Source organism: Lissotriton vulgaris, chromosome 10 (assembly GCF_964263255.1).
Source record: "Lissotriton vulgaris chromosome 10, aLisVul1.2, whole genome shotgun sequence".
Lineage (NCBI taxonomy): Eukaryota > Metazoa > Chordata > Amphibia > Caudata > Salamandridae > Lissotriton > Lissotriton vulgaris.
The window spans coordinates 944,223,515-944,245,729 of NC_141698.1; the positions used below are offsets into that span (position 1 = coordinate 944,223,515).

The window sequence follows — 22,215 nt, forward strand, 5'->3', positions numbered from 1 at the left end:
CGGGACGCCGCAGATGACTTTGGTGGCCTCGGAGCAAAACGGGGGGAGGTGGACTCTCTGTGTTCTTCCAGCGAGGAACGAGATGATCCACTTCAATGCCTTCTCTTGGATGCCGGTGTTGCTGAGGCGTTGGACTAGGGTGCGGTGGCAGACAGTGTCGAACGCGGCGGAGAGGTCCAGGAGGATGAGTGCTGCTGTTTCCCCATTGTCGAGAAGGGCTCGGATGTCGTCGGTGGCTGCGATGAGGGCGGTCTCGGTGCTGTGGTTGGCTCTGAAACCGGACTGCGAGGGGTCGAGGGATCCATTTGTCTCAAGGAAGGCGGCAAGCTGTCTGTTGGTGATCTTCTCGATGACTTTGGCAGGAAAGGGGAGGAGCGAGATGGGGCGGAAGTACTAGAGGTCGGTGGGGTCCACTGTTGGTGTCTTCAGTAGGGCGCTGAGCTCGGCATGCTTCCAGCTCTCCTGGAAGGTGGCGGTGTCGAAGGAGGTGTTGATGACGTCTCGGAGTTGGGGTGCGATGGTGGAGTCGGCCTTGTTGAAGACGTGGTGGGGGCAGGGGTCAGTCGGAGATCCGGAGTGGATGGTGTTCATCGGGCGGGCTGTGTCTTCGGTGGTCACTGCGGTCCAGGTGCGGAGGGTGGCAGTGGTGTGCGTTGGTTCGACGGTTGGTTGCGAGGATGGTGTGCCGAAGCTGTTGTGGATGTCGGCAATCTTGCGGTGGAAGAACGAGGCGAGGGAGTCGCAGAGATCTTGTGAGGGGGTGATGTTGTTTATGCGAAAGCTGGGGTTGTAGAACTCCTTGACGATGCTGAAGAGTTCCTTGCTGTCGTGGGCGTTGTTGTCTAGTCGGTCCTTCAGTGATTTCTTCTTGGTGGTGCGGATGAGCTGTTGGTGCTTGCGGGTCGCGTGTTTGAGGGCGGTCATGTTGTCAGTGGTCCGGTCGAGGAGCCAGGCTTTCTTGAGGGTGCGGCAGGTCTTCTTGGAGTCCTTGAGTTCGTCGGTGAACCAGGGGGCCTTCTTGCTTCTCGGTTTGCTGGGAGGGTTCTTTAGTGGTGCGAGGTCATCGGCGCAGGCGGTCAGCCATTGTGTAAAGTTGCGGGCTGCTTCATTGGGGTCCGGTGTGCTGGCAGGTTGGTTCTGGCTGAGGGAGGCGGTGAGCTGGTCGGCGGTGATCTTGCTCCAGCTTCTTTGGGGAGCCTGTTGCGGGTGGTGGTGCGTGGTGGTTTTTCTGAAGCTGAAGTGGACGCAGCTGTAGTCGGTCCAGTGAAGTCCGGTGCAGTGGCTGAAGGTGATGTGCTTGCTGGATGAGAAGACTGGGTCAAGCGTGTGGCCGGTGTAGTGGGTGGGGGTGTTGACCAGTTGCTTGAGTCCGAGGTTGGCGAGGTTGGCCAGCAGGGTGACGGTGTTGCGGTCCTTGTTGTTCTCCAGGTGGAAGTTGAGGTCCCCTAGGAGGATGTAGTCGGCGGAGGGGAGGGCGTGTGGGCTGATGAAGTCTGTGATGTCTTCGCTGAATTGTGTGCGTGGTCCCGGTGGTCTGTAGATGAGGGTGCCTCTGAGGGTCGTCTTTGGGTTGGTGTGAATCTGGAAGTGGAGGTGTTCAGCGGCGGTGTAGGTGTCGTCGGCGTCGGTCACGATGCGGATGGTGTTCTTGTGGACGATGGCGATGCCTCCTCCGGTCTGGTTGGCGCGGTCCCTTCTGATGATCTTGTATCCATCCGGCATGGCGATGGCGATGTCGGGGGCTGAGGAGGCGTTCATCCATGTTTCAGTGAGGAAGGCGACGTCTGGTGATGTTGTGTCGAGCAGGTTCCAGAGTTCGACGGCGTGTCTGTGGACGGAGCGGGTGTTGAGCAGGATGCACTTGAGGTCGCTGCTGGGGTTAGGCTTGGCGGGCGTGGTGCATGTTCGGAGGCAGGTGAACTTGCAGGTAGTGCAGGTGAAGGGTCCGTGGAAGCGTTTTGGGGCGGCCCAGCAGTAGGCAGGGTTTCAACCGGCATTGAGTGCGTTGAGGGCGGCGGCGTCGTAGGTCTGTTGGGTCGTCTTGCGTCGGTGGGGGCCAGGGGTCCTGGCGCTGGGCGCGGTCCAGGCGCGGACGGGCGCAGACGGGCTTACCTTTGGTGGGCCTTCGGTGCACAATCGGTGCGCCTGCTGCCCGTCCGCGCGGTCGCCATTTATGGTGAAGTGGGAGGGAGGGAGGAGCAGCTGGAAGGCGGGAGCGGGGAGGGCACAGAAGGAAAAGGGGGCGTGGCCGCTAGCACGGCGGCAGGAAGCGGGGAGCGGGGCGGGCAGGGGGCAGAGACACAGTAACAGTACAGGCAATGATAAAATAATCAGTAACAGTAAATGGGAAATAAAATACAGATTAGCAAGCTGCAGGGAAACAAAAAAGTGACAAAGGAGACAAAAAAAAAATTAGCACAACACGAAGATACGGCGGGGGCCGAGGCAGGCTCAGCGAGGCTTCAGGCAGCAGCGGGGCGGGTTGCACACGCAGCAGCTGGTGGCCGTGCGGCGCGGGGGTGTCCTGGGAACGTTTAAGTGGGTTATCGGGTCGCGCTAGACTGGGGCAAAGTCAATTGTTCAGGCCCACTTCAATGGAGCATGGGCCAGATACAGGAACCCACTTGGGCTCGCTGAACAAAAGTTCCTTGATCCGGGCTGCGTCATCGCAGATGAGGATGCACAGTGCAGCCGAGGCAATGCGTCAGTGTCACGCCACGCAGTGGACAAGGTATATCAATATTCTCCACTCAACTGCGACGATGCGTCAGTTCTGAGAGTGAGCACTGGTTCCAGATGAGACATGCAGCTGCTGCTCCTGTAGTAGGTAGGTGATGTTTTGAGGCCAAAGTCAATGCACTGGTTCCAGGGACTATGCGCCGGGTCCCCTCAATACAATGACAAGGAAGCGCTGATTCTGCGACGTGATTTGCTGGCTCCACTACCTGAAACAATAAGGATGTGCTGGTTTCAGTTTATGCAAAGGTAAAAACGTGCCGGTTCCGATGAGGATGACTGGGTTCTGGGTGAAGATGCACATTAGGCCTCACTTTCAGGTACCACAGCTATTGGTGAAATGATCAGATCATACATCAGAGGGATGCAAAAAGACCCGCCGTCCTACTCCTCTACACTTTAGCCAGTTTTACCTGTATGATCCGCTTTCTTCCTTGACATGATTTTAGGTTGTATGCCTACTTCCCCTCCTTGGACCTGTATAAGGGTTCATAAAACCCTTGGAAAAATCCCTTCCCCAAATACCCCCGCTCAGTCTGGTACAACCTAAGCCATTGCTGCAGTACATCCACTTTAACTGGTGTAACTAGCTTCTGCACACACCCCCTGCTGCCCCCTTGCCTCTGCTCCCTTCCTGACCCCTTATCCCCTACTGCATTGCAATATAGTTGTCTGCTGTTACTTTTTTACATTTATGTCTGAGCTTGTATGGCTGCCAGTAACATTCTTACTTATTATAATTCAAGCAGGTATCCACCCTCCCTGTTTCATCTGCCCGCACCCTCTAGGAAAATGCCCCATGGAAAGAACAAATCTGCTCACCAAATGCATTGTTGTCAGTGGTCTGGTTGGCACCATAAATTGCAACCATAACTCATTTTCGAATTCTGCCCATGCCTTGGAGGGGTTCACTCTCCTCTGAGACTGTAGGACATTGGAGTATTAGTTGGGGGAGGGGGTGAGACCCCATCTCAAGTGAAAACCTCGAACCTTGTCAAGGTGAGCCACTTAATTCACTAAATAAACCTGTGTTTAAGACTATATCTCATTGTACTGGCTCACTTTAAACGGCCACGATCTGCCAATAGACCCCTTGGGGAGAGCATGTGCTCTACAAATGTATCTGTTACTTTACCAATAAGGAGATCTGCCGAGAAGTATTTACAATGTAACATTAAAGCCTTGATTATGAGCAGTAGCGGTCGGTGGTGGGAGTAGCTGCCGAGCGGTGACGTGGGGAGGGGGAGGGGCATGGTGGGGGGTAGTAATCTATGGATTAGGGAGGATTACAGGTAAGTAAACATATAAATAAATTAAACGAATTTCGTTGCATGCACTGCATCGCATTTGGAGATGCAGTGCGTGCAACGAAATTCATTCCCGAAATACTCCCACCACCGACCGCTACCGATTAAGAGTGTCATTTGAATTACAATACGTCTAGAGATAGGAGATACCAGTCCAATTTGAATTACAGGTTTCACTCTTGGGCTCTGGTTGCTGAAAGAATCCTAAAGTCTCTGGCTGAAACTACAGAAGAAAGTGAGAAAATATCAGCAGATCAGATCCAGAATGACCTACTACCCCGGTAAATCCTAATTTTTCAGTAGTTCCACTTGTATTCCTTGGTAGTTTCGCACCCTCAGAGTTACTGGAACTCTCGGTATTGGTAATTCAGGAGGGTGCAAAACATGAGAAATGCCTCGGGTAGACGATCCACCTGCATCAAACTAACTGCAGACAAAGCAATAGAATTACTTGAGGCTGTGGCTGTGCCTGGGGAGGTTGCTATATACATGGGAAGAGGTGTGAACCTGTATGTTTGCATAAGGTATTGTCGGCTTAGGCTAAATATTGGCTAAATATTGGAGGCCGCACAAAGCATTAAAGGGTGGGGATGCACCTGGAGTTGTTAGTACATTCTTTGTATTTATTGCATCATTCGAACTCAGTGGTGTTACTCTTATTAAATTCAGAGGAGACCATATTCAGCTTTTCATAAAACCCTGAATTAATATTTTCACATTGTACTAGTTACTTAAATTCTTCAATTTGTAAATCAAATTCTGGAATGGACACCGGACAGCAATGTTGCTCAATGCCTGATGATATCAGGGTTCTCCAAAGCCGGTAGTGGAGGTCCAGATCCATGCCAGATTTTTCAGATAACTAAATTTATATAAATGGGGATAAGCTAAAAATCTGGCATAGATCCAGTGCACCAGAACTGACTTTTGAGAACCATTATAATTTTTTATTTTAGTCTACAAATGTTAACGTGTTTGGAATAGGAATGTGGCAGCTATGAGTAAGTGATGACAGTGACCCTGACTTGATCTTGGGAGCATCATAGTTAAAACATTGCTGCACCAGTATTGCTTACTTTCACTTATATGTCTACCTGTAATCGGTGGCAGTTCCTCCATTAGAGTGGAGGAGCTTCTCCCCACAAGCCCCAGAGCTGATAAATAAAATGGTAATAATGTTTATTTATTACTATTTTATTTTTCAGTAACCTGTCCTGAACTGAGTTTCAGGACGGGCCAGGGCCAGTGCTGCCGAGTGGCAGCAGGGACCTGTGTGCTGATGTTAAAATGCACATATATCTTTTGCCGGCCATCTTGCGATGACTTGCCAGAAATTGCATTTTAAACCTCTCTAACCTAGCTGTCTTAGACAACTGGGGTAGAGAAAGCGCAGGAAGCTTCGGCGACAGTGCGCTTTACAAATGACACTTAAGATAAGATAAGATAAGGCCTCCAGTGCTCTTGACAGTGCAGAGTGAATCCACTTCCTCCAATCCTGGCACTTCTGTCATGCTGCTTAACAACCAGTGTTAGGATTGGTTAGGGGATCTGGCTGAGCCCAACATTGGAGCCTTCCTCGAGGAGAGAAGACAAGAGTGAGGAGGAAGTCGCGCAGCAAGTCAGAAAGGTCAGTCTATTTTTTGTTATTTTTATTTTGAGCCCCTGCCTCACCACCCTCGGTACATGTCACCCACCACTGCCTGTTATGTCATCGGGCCAATAGGTCTTTATATTCAGATTGCTCGATAGAATTAGTTCTATAAATATATATTTATACAATTTACAACTGTAATGGGTTTACGAGTAGATTCAAAACATGTAGTATGAAATAGTGTCATTTTACATTAGTGTACACATATGCTGTCTTTTTACGGGTTTGGGATGTGAGTTCGTCTCGAGGCCGCCTTCCTCGAGACAAACGGATCCCTCGACCTCTCGCAGTCTGGCTTCCGGGCCAACCACAGCACCGAGACCGCCCTCATCGCAGCCACCGATGACATCTGAGCCCTGCTCGACAACGGGGAAACTGCGGCCCTCATCCTCCTGGACCTCTCCACAGCATTCAACACTGTCTGCCACGCACCCTAGTGCAGCGCCTCAGCAACGTCGGAATCCAAGAGAAGGCACTAGAATGGATCATCTCCTTCCTCGCAGGAAGGACACAGAGAGTCCGCCTATCCCCGTTCAGATCCAAGGCCACCAAAGTCATCTGCGGCGTACCACAAGGATCATCACTCAGCCCCACCCTCTTCAACGTCTACATGAGCCCCCTTGCGGCCATCGCACGCCAACACAACCTCAACATCATCTCTTACGCCGACGACACCCAGCTGATCCTCTCCCTCACCAACGACCCCGCCACCGCCACCGCCAGAGCCAACCTACACGAAGGGATGACAGACGTAGCCGAGTGGATGATGAACAGCCCCCTGAAACTGAACTCAGACAAGACGGAAGTCCTCATCCTGGGCTCTTCACCCTCCGCCTGGGACGACTCCTGGTGGCCCACCGCCCTGGGCAGCGCACCCAAACCTACAGACCACGCACGCAACCTGGGCTTCATCCTGGACTCCTCCTTCTCCATGACCAGACAAGTCAACGCCGTCTCCTCGTCATGCTTCAACATCCTGCGCATGCTACGTAAGATCTTCCGGTGGATCCCCACCGAGACCAGGAAGACGGTCACCCAGGCCCTCGTCACCAGCCGACTGGACTACGGCAACTCCCTCTACTCCGGAACCACTGCCAAACTCCAGAAGAGACTCCAGCGGACCCATAACGCCTCAGCAAGACTCATCCTCGACATCCCCCGACACAGCCACATTTCCGGACACCTGAGAGATTGCACTGGCTCCCGGTCAACAAGAGAATCACCTTCTATCTCCTCACCCACGCACACAAAGCCCTACACAACCAAGGCCCAAGATACCTCAACAGCCGCCTCAACTTCTACACTCCCACACGCCAGCTTCGATCGACCAGCCACGCCCTCACCGCCGTCCCCCGCATCCGAAGAGCCACCACAGGAGGAAGGTCCTTCTCCTACCTGGCCGCCAAGACCTGGAACTCCCTCCCGACCCACCTCCGCCTGACCCAAGACCACCTCGCCTTCAGGAAGCAGCTCAAGACCTGGCTGTTCGAGCAGTTGCGGACCCCCCTCCCCAATCACCTTGAGACCCTCCGGGTGAGTAGTGCGCTATATAAATGCATTGATTGATTGATTATTATAAAGGGAAATAATTTGTGATGGTTCTAAAAGGCTATTGTATATTTTTTTGAGCTACGGCATCTAGCTTCATATATAGACAACAATTTTCTTAGAGGTTTGACATGTGTGGTTTTACTGTGTTGAGAATATCTGGTTTGCCATCAATACACAATTGACATGCAATTTTTTTTAGGTATGTTTATGCAGCTTCTTTGTTGGGAAAATCTATCTCTGTCTTTGAAAAACTCTCCAACTGGTCCTTATCTAAAGTGAAGGTAGGTGATTTTAGATTTTCTCTTAGTATTTGAAAAATGCATTCTTATCTTTAAAAAGTTTAAAATATTACTAATTTCTCACAGGATCAAATCCAAGGTTTAGGTTATGTAGAAATCCAGTTATTCAATAATTCAAACATTTTTCTAATTCATTACTTTTTGGGAGTAGAGTTCTCAGTAGCAATACTTAACTTTGTGTGGCGATTAATAATTGTTTTCTCAGTTCCTTGGCCTGTCTTTCCACACACAGCACAAGCCTTTTATTATAACAAAATTCAAGGAAACATTAAATGCCATGAAACTACACTCCAGTTTCTGAGTTTGAAGATTAGCTCCATTGTTGGAGAATTTGATACTCCTACACACTGGAGTAATTTCAAATTAGATGTTAATAAAGCACCAAAAATCCGGACGCATCAAGATGCTGCTGGAATCCAGGAGCACCAGGGAATCATTCAAACAGACAAGTCTTTAAAATGTTCCTGTTACTGGCCGTATCTAGCCAGTAGGGACAACAGGCAACCTTTTCCCTAATTAAAAGAGCAATGACAAATTTGCTTACATTTTTCCACTTAATTCGGGTTTTATTTAAGGTAAAAGAATCAAACATTAGGAGAAAAGTGGAAAAGCATTCTCGACCCTGGCTCCTTCAGTTTGGAACTCACTTCCTATTCATATGTGGCAGACTTCTAAACTTGACAAATCCCAGGAAGCTCTCAAATCGTTCCTATTTTAGGTATTTATTTTCTTGGTGCCTTCGGAAGGTAGGGTGGGTCTTAGACATGGAATGAAATACAGGCACTCGTAGATGGATGGATGGATATCTTTGCTTCTGACCTTGTACAATGCCATACTGCGATGTGGCTAGTGTAAAGACGTTCAACCTCATGGCCCATAGGAATTAGTGGCAATTACCGAATCGGTAAATACCGATTCGGTAATTACCGAATCAAATACCGAATTATTACCTACATAGGTTTTACCGATTCTAAAATACCGAATCAGTAAAATTCGGTATTTTAGAATCGGTACAACCTTTTTACTTACATCTAGCCCTTGGTTCCCTAAAGTATTTCCAAATGAGAAACATTTTTATTTTTTTAAAACAGTTGCACCTGTTACTTTAGTGGACTTATCATGCTTTTACAAAAATGTTGCAGATTCAGGAATATATGACGTGACAACGCAAACAATTACAATGCATGCCTTTACAATGCAGTTTTTACATCGCAACAACCATTACAGCGCATGATTTTACAACACATGCCATTACAACGCATTTTTAGAAACAACCATTACAACTAGGGGTGGGCGGACATTTCCGTTCCGCCCACGGAATGTGCGGTAATTTGCCCCTTCGGCAAAGAAGGCGGAAAAACGGGGCAAATTTCCGCACACTCGGGGGCGGAACGGAAGTTGGCCGCCCGCTTCCGGCCCGCAATAATAAAAAGATTAAAGCCTCAAGTAAGATTAAAGACACTTACCTTATACTGGGGACATCTCTTCCAGGTCTATCGCGCCTTCTTCTTGAAACTGCGCATGCGCGAGAGCCTGTGCATGCGCAATCCTGGTGAAGAATGCGCATGCGCAGGCTCCCGCGCATGCGCAGTTTCAAAAAGAAGGCGCAATTGACCCGGAAGAGATGTCCCTGCTATATGGTAAGTGTCTTTAATCCTATTTAAGGCTTTAATCTTTTTCATATTGAAGGCGGGAGGGAGGCGGGAGGCCGGGGCAGGTGCCACATAACGGAAATTTGCGGAGAGGCACAGAAATTGGTTCAATTTCTGTGCCTCCCCGCGAAAGTCCATTACGCGACTTCCGCCCTCCGCTAATTACAACGCATATCATTACAATGCATACCATTACAACGCATAATACTTTTGGGGTAAGTGTTGGATTGTTTAGGGGTAAAAATTACTATTCCCACTCAGTGAGTGCAACAGTAGGGTAAGTGATGGATAGTGTAGGGGTAAAAATTACTATTCCTACTCCAGTGAGTACAACAGTAGGGTAAGTGTTGGATAGTGTAGGGGTAAAAATACTATCCCCATGTACCCCAAAACCCATACCCACACTAATAATGCGTTGTAATTGCATGCGTTGTAATGGTATGCGTTGTAATGGCATGCGTTGGTGTGACATGCGTTGTAATGGCATGTGATATAATGGCATGCGATGTAAGGGCAGTTGCGTTGTAACAGCTGCATTGTAAAGGTAGTGCATTGTAATGATTGCATTTTAAAGGTTGTTTCCCAAAATTCAGGAATGAGGTCTACTATCCTTTGAAAATTGCCATGCCTGCCTTCACAGACAATCACAAGGGTTGCTAATTGTGACATACCTATCAATATTCATAAGCCACGCCATTTTGAGAACACCTGCAAATAAACAATTTGTAACCAGTGGCATAGCAAGGGGGTGTGCGAGTTTTGGAGGCGGTAGCCTCCCGCCGCTCTTCAGTCAGCCGCATGGGGTGGCAAATGCAAAAAACCCGCCAGCAACCCCCCGCTTGAAGGGGCCCCAGCAGGGCGGCAAACACAGGGACCGCCACAGATGGCCTATGTGCGTGCTACACCACTGTTAGTAATGCATCCTTTTGACTAATAGGTCACAATACAAATAGCATTTCCATTTGCAAATCAGGTAGGGCCAGATGTACAAATCTTTTTCCAGATAACAAACAGCCTGATTCGCAGAATCAGGCCATATGTGCCCTGTAAAAAGCAATTTTTCACGTACAAAGCCCTATTTGCGGTTCGGTAAGCTACTACAGAATGGCAAAATGGGTTTGCGCATCGTTATTAGGAAGGGCCTTGATCAAGGGCGTTGCTAGTCATACTGGTATGCAGGAATGTTTTGTGACTGGGAATGCGGTTGCAAAGCGTTCTCCATTGGTGGTAAACCATTTGCAAATGGAAAGGGTTCCCCAGGGGTGCCCTACCCCATTGTTAATGTGGGCACCAACATTTTTGTAAGAGTAGGCAGTGGTCCCACAAGCTACTGCCTACTCTTAAAAAATGAAAAGGAAACTTTTCATTTTTCGTTTCTAAGTGCACCCTGTTTTCCTTTAAGGTAAATGGGATGCATTTCAAAATACAAAACTGCTGTGTTTAAAAAGCACTCACAGACATGGTGGTTTACTGTCCCCCCCAACAAGCCGCCATCCTTCTGAGTGCCAGCCATTCCCAATGAGTCGCAAACTCCAATCTGCCTCATGAGTAATAAGCACACTGTTGTACATAGTTGTTTGCGATTTCCTGATAGCGAATCACAAAAATTCACTATTAGGAAATCACATACGAGACAGGCGCAGCCGGCACAGGTAAGAGCGGTGGAACGGGACAGGGAGGGGTGGGCGGAGTTGACAGACGATGGGATAGGTAAACTTAAATTTAAAAAAAAAACACTTACCTTGCGCTGGCTGCATCTCAGACTTGGTACGCACAAGGTAAGTGGTTTTATTATTTTTTTCAGTTTAATTTTACGTATCCCATTGTCTGTCGACGACCCCACCTCGCCCGCCTCACCACCCCACGGCTCCTAGCTGTGCAAGCCACGCCTGAAAACTGAAGTCTATGTACATCTGGCCATTGGTATGCAAATTGCACATCCCTACTTTGCAAGCTGGATTCATACATGAAGCCCTTTGTGTTATAATATTTTCACCTTTTTTGCACTATTTAGTTTACAGTTTCCTATATGATAACCTTCATTTTTATCATATGTTCTGCTGCACAAGAGGCTTTATGTACAAACGGCTTTTCTCAGAATGCAAGATCAAGCCACTACATTTGTAAAGGGGCTGTCGCTCAGGATGCAGCTAGGCTATAGTGACAGGGGGTTTTCCTATGGCAAGTGTTGAGTTGCTTCATGAATGTCTGCTTGGATGATTTATTGACCTGCTCAGATTGAAGCTCCTGCTGCATGCAAACCTCTCAGGCACAATGCTTTTCAGGGGAAATCTGTAGAGGAAAGGAAGAATAGAAGAGTGGGACCTGGATGTTTCCAAATTCAACCCAATCTTTTCTTCAAAAGACTCACCTTTGGCCCATTACTGCTCAAGTAAATGACTTGATAGCCAGTATCAAATTCTTACAAAATATTTCCCAGTACACCCTTGTTGCTCCCAGCTATATAATTAGCTAGGTGGTAAAGTTCAAGCCTTTGTTATTGTAGACCAGATGTACTAAGCATTTTAGCAGTTAGAAGCCTTCTGATTCAGTGTTTGCAATTGTTACAATGCTTTTTTGAATGTACGAAAGCCATTTTAGGAGTGGGTCATTTTTTACCCTCTCTTAAAATGGCTTTGCAAATGGATACCAATTTGCAATTTGAAAAGAGCTTGTTTTAGGCATACCTTTGAAATTGTCACTCAGTATGTGATGTATCATTAATGAGGCTCCCAGTTTTACGTTTTTACTGATTTTTACAGATAAATACAGACAGAAAACAATGGGGCATATTAGCAAGGGCGTGTGATAAATATCGCAAATCGCGCTTAGCGCATATTTTTTTATCGCTGTCTATCGCTGGATCTTATTGCGGAGATAGCGCGTTATTACCAATGTTTTTCTCCAGTGCGATCAAAGATCCAGCGATGGCGGCGAAATCCACCAAAAAAGCGATAAAATGTTATCGCTAGCGTAAACCTTGCTAATAGGCAGGGGTGGATTCAGCCTTAGAATCGACCTCCCATTGAGTATAATGGCTAAGTCAGGTTTTTAGCAGGTGTAAAATTTCCTGCCATAGCCCCGGTTAGCATGACTTTTTATGTTGCTAACCGGGTCCGGGGCCTCATTGCTAATAGGCGATAGGTCTGTTAGCGGCTCTTTTTATGGTCTTTTAGGAGGGTACGCCTACTTTGCATGTCATTAGCGATAAATATCGCTGACATGCAAATCGGCCCCCAAAATGGTCGCTTTTGCCAGAAAGCTGTCGCTAACAGCTGTTAGCGACAGCTTGCTGATAGGGCGATAAAAATAGTGCTGCTTTAGCGGCAAAAAGTGCTGCTAAAGCGGCGATATGGCCCTTGCTAATATGCCTTACTATGTTTTCTACCTGTATTTATATTTAACCCCTTCCGTGCAGGGCGTATTTTCCGCATGTGCTGACTCCGCCTTGCGCGGGCGGAGTCATGACGGAACGGTTCCGTCATCAGCACAGCTCAACCGATGCTGATGACGGAACCGTTCTGTCATCAGCATGAAAGGGGTTAAAAGCGGAAAAATACAGAAAAGTGTGCTACTTGTGAGTGACTTTCCATGCTGTCCTTCAAGAATTCCAGGCCAACAGCTGAACAGAAAGAAAGTATGTCGAGTTAAAAAAACAGTATGAGATTTCCTTAAATACAGGCATTAGTTAACATATATTTGTATATAATGCTATATTTCCATGTGTGTTTTGTTATATTTGGCTGCCTAATTTGCGAAAACTCAAAGTCATCGAAGTATGAGTGCAGGTTTAATAGTTAAATAAATGTGGATTTATACCATTTTACAACTCTGTTTGCTCTCAAGATGCAAAATAAATATGGATAAATACCAATAAGTTGACCAAAAAATAAATATGGATAAATAGAGACGGAAATGTTAAAAAAATATAAACCATACAACCAGGACGTCTATCATTGTTTTGTGACCCAAATCCGGTTACAAAACTTGAAAAATTGTGTTATTGAGCTGGGGTGGTAATGCATTAGCAAAAGGGATTGGTGCTTATGGTGACCCCCTTTCTTTTTGTGAATCTTAAAAAAAGTTTGTTTGGGAATTGCAGTGGCAAACTTTAAAAAAGGAAAAGATATTTGCAAATAAAGCTAGTTTACTTTAAAGAAAACGGCCTGCATTTAAAATAAAAGTTTCTTTTATTGGGGGGCTTTCACAGAAATGGTGGTCTGTTGACTCCAGCAGGCCACCATCCCTGTTTGGCCTCCAATTGAAGTGATTTGCAATTTGCAAGCAACCTCATGTTTATTAATTAGGTAGGCCAGTCTGTGTCATCTCCAAATAATTTTTTGTATGTACTGAACTATCCGTAGTAAGGGTGGTTCTCAAAGAAACTTTCTAACTGCAAAAATACTGCTTACAAAGTGTTACCAATAATAGCAACATCAGCATCAGAAGAAGGTAGAACAATGTGTGGTATTTGCATCAAAAATAATCTGTGCAAACGTTATTTGCTTGTTTGTATAATTGTAATTCTTTTTTTCTTTTATGAGGAGTTGGAAATTGACAAATTACTAGATAATTTATGCCTTGATCCAAAAACAGGAGATGTTTGGATGGCATGTCATATCGATCTATTGAGAGTCCTTCAATATGACCCCAAAAATCCTCCTGGATCTGTGGTTAGTTTGTAAACTATTCATAAATATTATAATTGTTTTTGTTGTTATTTGTCATATGTAACACGTTGTTGTGAACTGAAAACTCTCACATTAATGTACATTATATATTAAGATATGTTATACCATGCTATGTTACAGTGTGATTTGTATAGTACACTAATCACCCAAGAGGGTATACAGGTGATTGGGCAAGTGTTTAGGTGTGTGGTCACCAAGCTGCTTATACAAAGAGCCAGGTCTTTAGCTTCTTGAGAACCTCAACAAGTGAGGCGGAGGCTCTCATTTGTAGAGGTAGGTCAATCCCTCTCTTAGGTGTGATGTAGGAGAATGGGCAACCTCCAGTTTTGCTTTTGCGGATGCAGGGAGTGTGTGTGAGTGAGAGTGAGGCAGAGCGAAGGTGTCTAGTGGGTTGGTAAAAGTACATGTAGCTGCTCAGGTATTCTGGTCCTGTGGTGTGAATGGCTTTGTATGTGTGTGTGAGAAGTTTGAAATGGCTGCAGTTGTGAATGGGTAGCCAGTGTAGCATCCTAAGGTGCAGTGTAATGTGGGTGCGGCATGGGATGTGAAGTAAGAGTCTTGCGGCAGTGTTCTGGATGGTCTGGAGTCAGTGTTGGCGATGTTTGGAGATTCCACCTTAGAGAGTTTTGCCAGCCTGCTGGCGATGAGTGCTTCAGCGACAGTTCATCTGGTGCTCTGAGGCAACCATATGAAGATCTTTCGCACTATGCACAGGATGTGGACGCAGAAGATGCACGCTGCATTGACTTGAGCCATCATGTTGAGCTTGTCGTTCTAGGATGATCCCTAGATTTCTAGCGTGGTCTGTGGGTGTGTGTTGGCCCTAGCTCCGACAGCCACCAGGTAGATCCACATGGGGATGTCTTGTTACCGAGGACCAGTAATTCCATCTTGTTGGATTTGTGCTTCAGGCAGTTAATTCACATCTAGCCTGCTACTGTGGTCATGCAGTTGGTTAAGTTGGTTCTGATGGTGAATGTCTTGTCTGTTAGGAAGAGGATGAGTTAGGTGTCAATGGCTTAGGACATGACGGTGATGTCTTGTGATAGGATGATGTTGTGTTTTCCTACTGGCTATCTTGTTTGATCTACTATACTTGTTGGGTTTGATGGATGCAAGGGCCTCCTCAACATAGAGAGGAAGTTGAAGTGTTCTATAACACTGAAGCCAGTACCGCTGTAACTTAGGACTACTTGTATGGTGGTATTGAATGAAATACGTGTTTTCAGTGGTGTGTGTTTGGTGATCTTGATTTAAAGTCTAACGGGCCTTTGTCATAAAGAACACTGGGTAGTACAAAGTGTACATATTATGCTGACCTCTAATGGCTAGCAGTGTACCTCTTTCTTCTATATATAACTACTATTTTGTTATGCTGTTTTATTTCTTGTGTTGTTGGTGGGATCTTAAAAGTGTTCTCTCTGTTGTACTGTTTAGATACCAAAACTTATAAGTTATGGTAAATTAAGAGGAAGTATTGTGTTCTCCTGTTCATGGATGATTCCACAAAAGTGTCCAAGGCATAGTTTCTGCAGCTTTCACTTAAATGTCTTTCTATTTCATTCACTTCTATCTCAATTATATTCCCAAACAATTGAAACCATGCACCTACCTGATAATGCACCATAAGTAAAGCATGCGATAGTAAAAAAGTCATTGAACAAAGAATTTTAATGTCATCAATTCTACAGGGATTGGCAATGCTGTCTCCCATGTGCAAAGTGGTCTCTAATTTCAGGTCTTAAGTTTCTTTCTGATTGCTTGCACTGCAGCTTGCTTCATGCTTGGTTTCGCAGACATTTTAAACTGACTCCTTCAGTCCTTTCATCAAATATTTGTCGATGAACATACAGTGAATGCAAACATTTACTTCAGGGCAGGGCTGGGAATGTAGGGGTGATTTTTAATACGTATCTCTTTTTAATGTCCCAAGTCAACTCCAAGTTAACATTCATTAGTAGTCAAGCACCCATGCTTTGGAGAGATAGCCCACTACTTCAAACTAAATAGTGAATACAGCTGAGGAGAAATGTTGGCTCTTCTGGACTACTACTCCATTATCTATTCATTTCCCCAAAAATCGCATAAACACGTTGCAGTTGCTACAGCCTACCAAGATGTGTCTTAAAGTCAAGAAAAAGTATCACATCATACCAGGCTTGAAAGGCATCCATTGGCTCTAAGTAGAGAAACTGGTTCCAATTAGAACTATTAAAACTGTTCACAAGTTCTAAGGAAATACTGGCCTGAGGTACCTATATGAAGAGTCCTGAACTACCCACCTGACAAGAATCTTTTTCTTAAATTTCTTTGAGAGGTATCAGTGAATACAGCATTCCCATAGCCCAATTTCATACCAATAATGGCTTTGTCATTCTTCTCTAATAGAAACCAACACATCTACAATATTTTAAGATGGCTGTTGAGGACAATGATTGCATTGCTAACTTGACTATTCATTGATAAGCGTGAATCTAGAACAAATTCCAGATTTAATACTTTTTTAGTTAAAATCAAACCATGATTAGCTCACTTTAAAGTACTTATATGCACATTGATCATTTTTTAGCCAGTAACCAGAGCCGATAGCCAGAAGCTCAATCTGACTTTCCTTAAATCTACGCAGATTGAGATATATCCTAGAAAATATTTTAGTACTTTCTCATCTGTGTGTGCCCTTACCAAGGTCCTCTAAGAGATGTAATACCAGTTGGATATAATCAGCAGAATTCTGGAATTTGACACTTAAATTTACTAGTTATTCATTTAATATCTGGACATGTACATTAAATAAAAGAGATTAGTGACCTGATTTACCCCATATCTCATTGTCATCTCTTTTAACATTTGACTCATCAATACATTAAAAAAAAAACTAGTTACTTGTGTTCCCTTCTACACGGTGCCCCACTTGGCTGTTCAGTATGGACTGTTCCCACACGGAGCAGGGTCAGTATTGATTTGTATAAGGTAACACAGGGGCCAAACAACAATGGGGTGGAATGGTAGCCCACACTATTGCTGGTGATTAGACTATTTGCAAGCATTCCCATCAACCTTTGAGTGTTTTCAGTAAACTCTTTAGCCTTCCTGTTACACAAAAATGTGTCTAATCATCAATTTAGAGTGTCATCATAAAGCCCTGTATCATGGTTAGCTTCTCTCTTTCCGAGTCTCCTTTCTGACACTCAGTTTGCATCTAGGTATGCCACGTACTTTCTTTGTCAGTGCCTGACAATGGTTTTCTATCCTTAGTGGCACCGTCAGTGCCTGATAGTGCCATATTTCATCCAACTACTTTGGCTTGCCCTTCCTTCAATCATGTCTTTCAAACCTCTTCCAAGGGCATTGCTCACACCCAAGTCAAATTCCTTTAACGGGACACCAATATCAACTGTTATTGGTGCATATAAACTCTGGGACTCTTGTGGTCGCAATACATACTCAACGCCAGGTGGAGCCCACATCAATAAAAGTTTAAAAGAATGCCTTGAAAGTGTGTCCTGCCCCTCTGCTCTTCACAAAAAGAACGGCAGTGAAGGTGAGTGGTCTAAGCATACCTGCACTACTTGTCACCAAACTCAGTCAACGTTTTCCGATTATCTCCCCTCCCATAATGAATGCAAGATGAGGGAGGAACTTTTCTGAGTCTGTTTGCCTTTTGCAGTGACCTTAACATTTTCTTTCATGGCCTTCTGGTATTTTAACCAAAGTACCAGGATCGCTACAAAGGTGTTTCCAGCATATGCAATGCTTTTCCTCCAAACATGCATTGCATTTTGACTAGACCCGGTGTTTTCATCTTATGCACAGATTTCTGTCTATTTTATTCCATTTTGTAGAAATGCTTTGTATGTCTCTCATTGCTTCTTTTTGCCAATGGCTAATGGCTAAGACTGACATCATGTCACCTGCAGCCCCGGTCGATTCAAATATGTCACACACTGAGTGGGTATTATTGCTCAGGTCGGAGATTTATAAGATATCTTTTTCGCTGGTTTTTATAAAGATAAATGGTGCCTCTTTTAGGCGTGCAGTAATGGAAGTGCTTCCCATGCCCCAGAATGTCTTTCCCTAGATAGCTGCTATTAACTCTTACACAACTATGCCGACTTATTACTGGGCTTGGCAGCAATTGAATTGTCCTTTCCTCTCTTGTCTCATGGAAAGACCCCTGCTCCTTGTAGGAACAGCTGAAATTGAAATACTTGCAATTATGACTCAAAAGTATGAAAGGTCCAAAGCTTTCATGATCCACCAGTACCATTTCCACAGATTTAGTTTGTAGTAGAGGGAGATAAGATTACATTTGAAACCGAACCTGCATCACAGATGTCAAGTTCACAAGTGTAGGTAGCCCCAGTCCATGCAGGTAACTAGGGTGGGGAGGTGGGGTCGAGTAAGGGGGGATTTCGAGGGACAATACTGAGGGAAAATACCCCTCTACACGGCCCCACTGTCCCACTGCTGTTGCCTGCATGGATTGTGGCTGGATTTAGGTAGACATTCTGACTTTGTAATCTTTTACAAGAACTACTGTGGCAAACATTTGATTAAACAGTCTTTGTCCTCATGTATCTGAGACAATAAAAAGTAGGGGTGTGCAGAAACCGGAACTGGCATGAATTGGGGACTCTGGGTTACTCTTGTAATGCGGAGTTCCTGACAAATTCCAAACAATCGGCCCATAGCAGGATTTTTTCCTGCAACCTGTAGAAATGCAAGTGAGATTTGGCCAGTGGCGTCACAAGGGTTGGTGTCACCCCCTCACGACTTACCGCATGGTCATCTCACCCTCTGGCTGCACCATCTCCCCTCTGCCTGTACCATCTCTCCCTCTGTCCGCACCATCTCTGCCTGCACCATCTCTCCCCCTGCCTGCACCATCTCTCCCTCTGCCTACACCATCTCACCCTCTGCCTACACCATTGCCACTCTGTCTGCACCATCTCCCCTCTGCCTGCACCATCTCTTCCTCTGTTCGCACCATCTACCCTCCGCCTGCACCATCTCTCCCTCTGCCTGCACCATCTCTCCCTCTGCCTGCACCATCTCCCCTCTGCCTGCACCATCTCCCCTCTGCCTGCACCATCTCCCCTCTGCCTGCACCATCTCCCTTCTGCCTGCACAATCTCCCCTCTGCCTACACCATCTCTCCCTCTGCCTGCATCATGTCTCCCTCTGCCTGCACCATCTCCCCTCCGTCTGCACCATCTCTTCCTCTGCCTGCACCCCCCTTCCCCGCCTGCTGCTCATTTAACCCTTTCCTCGTTGCCTTCCCCCCCTCCACCCCGATGGTTTCTCCCTCACAGTTCTCGACTCTTCTCAAAGTGACTGAAATAAACTCATGAAATGCGCTTTGAATTTGTGCGCGCGACACTGAGTGGAAACGTTTAAATAGACAAAGACGACACACTCGCCCTCACCTTCGAGTGCAGCAGGGACAGGAAGGGGGGCCTGGCCAGAATGGGGGCTGAAAACGTCTAAAATGAGGGTTTTTTACAGAAAAAACGTGACCAAAAAACATAGTGTGCCCTGCAGTGGATATAAACGCAGGAGAAGCCTATTAACCAAATGCCAAACTTAGTTTGCAGTAATTCCGAGTAAGGCATTTGCCTTACTGCTCACTCGGCTCTCACCTCAGGAACGACCAGCTTGTTCTGCAGCGACATTAGTCGTCTGTCGAGCATGCTAGAGGAGCTCCGAGTCCAGGGTGGGTAGGCAGCACGGAGCTCACATGAAGAAATCCACTCTTGAAATGTAACATAGGCAAAGCGGCCTTCTGAGGCCTAGTCGGGCAACTTCCTGGGACTCTGTGACAGTGCTTACAGCGCGCTGGTGGCTGCAGGAACTGACTGCAGCTGCGCTCGTCTGTTGGTCCGATCCCGCTCAGCGTGAGCCCATCAACATCATTTAACCGGCAGAGGGGGCGTGGCTGATACTCAGTGATGACATCAAGGAGCCTGGGAGCGCAGACTCTGCGCTTGTCAGAGAGGCACAACACTTCATTAGGCTCAAGGTTCCTCCTGATTATAAAGCATAGAAGAGCAGAGGCGAGGCTGCAGAGCTGTGTTACACAGCGTAACTAGATTGGTGTCACACCATGTGATGGTGTCACCAGGTGCGGTCCGCACCCCCCGCGACTCCCTAGTGACACCGCTGGATTTGCGGTCCCATATTGCCATTTTCGAATACTGGAAGTTGCAGGCATTCACAGGCAGTTACGTTCCGAGGGCTGCTTCTTGAGTAGATATGTTTCCACTCAGGTAGATTATTTACTAGAGCAGCAGCAGGATCAATTAGAATGTCAGCTTGGTTTTCCGCACTGAATGGAGCCGTTTGCGCTGATTTACTACCAGCAACTCTGTTCTGTTACAAGGTCCAATACCTGGTTATCTGTCATCTTGTAAATGGAAATTATTTGGTTGTAAATAGTGCTATTGTCCTAAAGAAGGATTATGTCAGCAACGATATTGGTTGGAACAAGGAATCTATTCATTAAATATAGCCACAATTGACCAAACCATGGAGGTAGTGCTCAGCTGGACACAGTCTAGTGTTCCAGCATATACCTTTATGTAACCAGCCACTCCCAGAGGGCTGGCTTCTACACCCACCCCACACACATCCATCACATGTGTCACCAGTCAGGTGAACCTGCCAATAAAAGGGAGCGGGCACTCGTGCCCTGTGCCAGTTCAAGGTACCCCAAGTATGTACCCATGTCCTTTGTATGGCTGCATGAAGACCTAGGGCCCTATACTTTCAATAGCAACAAGTGGATCAGCTTTGTGTGGGAGGGTGCAGCAGCCCTGAATTTTGATGAGGGGGAAGTGTAGCCTGTGCCAAAGGCACACCTGCCAGCGCTTCACCCAGTGGGTGAGAATGAAGGTGCCTGCAAAGGAATGACCCTGCAGCAGCGGACTGCCATGAGCCAGCGCAAACACACTAAGTAGGGGTGTCACTAAAGCAAGGAGAGAGAGCTGGCTGAGTACCCCACCTGCAGCCGTGTGTCCCTGTAATCTGGGGAGAGGAGCACCTGTTCCAGAGAAGCGTGACAAGACTACGCCTGTACCAGTGCTGGTTACCGGGCCAGGGGAACGGAGTCCAAAGGCTCGAGGAAGAGCTGCCGCCTGGCAGGAGACGTCCTGTCAGGTTGAGTCTGGTTCTGGCAGCTGAAGGCAACATCTGGTCCCTACCATGTGGGGAAGCCAGAGGCACCGCCCTGCAGGTGAATGGTGTCCCCTGCCTCTGCAGTGCCGCATGGCCTACGGCGCTGCACCCACCGGGAAGCGGCCAAAGTTCCTGCAGGAGGGGCCCTAACAGGGGTTAACATTGTAGTAAGTGCCGCCCTACATAGAGAGCCCGAAATCTGAAGCTCCAGCCACCACGTGACCCATAATTGGAAAAACTGCAGCTGTGGGGAAATCAGTGAAGGAATCCCCGACAGCCGCCTGGCAGGTTGAGAGTTGCAGTCTGCTTACAGTATGAGGGCGAAAACAGAGCCACCTAGCAGTTAGTTTGAAGTTCTGCCCCCAGAGTTGTGGACAAATAACCGGTAAGCAGCCCCTGAAGTGAAGGAACACTCATACCGCCAATGTGCACTCCTGGATATGTTAAAACCCTGTGCCAGCACTAAATGTGGTGTGTCTGCATGCAACCAGACACTGTGTGCCCGTGTCCCTGCCCGTGTCTCGGTTCAGCGCCCAGCGAGGCCCCAGCATGCAGCACGCCGCAGGAGGGTGGCCCCCGCATACATTACACTGGCGATGAGAGGGGAGAATCACACGCCTGCTCCTGCCCTGCAGAGTTGCAGCTCATTCCTCTTAGGCCAAAAGGTCCCCTTCTGAGTACAGCAGGCCTGCTGCGAGTGGCCCCTGAGTGGCCTCAGTCCCTAGATAAGCTGCCACCTGGTGACGACAATCCCAGCAGCTCTTCCCGGTGGCCGCATCCGCCCAGTGGACCATCCACACCATGTAAAGGGGGTGAGTCGTGCATGCCCCAGGGGAAGCCACAAGGACACGTTTGTGACCTGTGCTAGCCCAGCGAGCGCCATGTGCCTGAGCACACGTGGGCCCACACGATTCTCAGTGTCAATGCACCGTCTCCTGTGCACGTAGGCTATCCGCAAGAAGCAAGCGTCCTTGCTAGGCCACATGCCAGTGCCCAAGTCCAGCACCATGGGGGACCAAGATGACACTGCCCCGGGCCCCTGCGCCAGCGACTCCACATCACCCCCATCAGGCATCCTGCCTTCATTCAGTGAGTCGGTAGAGCCTTCAACGGCTGCACCGAGATGGCAAACCTGGCTTGGCCGCCTGGAGAACT

At 47.1% G+C, this 22,215-nt stretch overlaps 2 protein-coding genes across 4 annotated transcripts in view; both read left to right on the plus strand.

Moving 5' to 3' along the window:
• LOC147689044 (serum paraoxonase/arylesterase 2-like) overlaps positions 1 to 22,215 on the plus strand; it is a 130,392-nt gene that overhangs the window by 94,250 nt on the left and 13,927 nt on the right. For all 3 annotated transcript variants that reach the window (XM_086941934.1, XM_086941936.1, XM_086941935.1), the window contains 2 exons: positions 7,445 to 7,526; positions 13,741 to 13,869. In XM_086941934.1, the coding sequence (XP_086798060.1) occupies positions 7,445 to 7,526; positions 13,741 to 13,869 (211 nt within the window). The remainder of the gene's footprint in view (positions 1 to 7,444; positions 7,527 to 13,740; positions 13,870 to 22,215) is intronic.
• Positions 1 to 22,215, plus strand: part of LOC147689045 (serum paraoxonase/arylesterase 2-like) — an 856,840-nt gene that overhangs the window by 94,215 nt on the left and 740,410 nt on the right. The gene's annotated exons all lie outside the window — the stretch shown is intronic.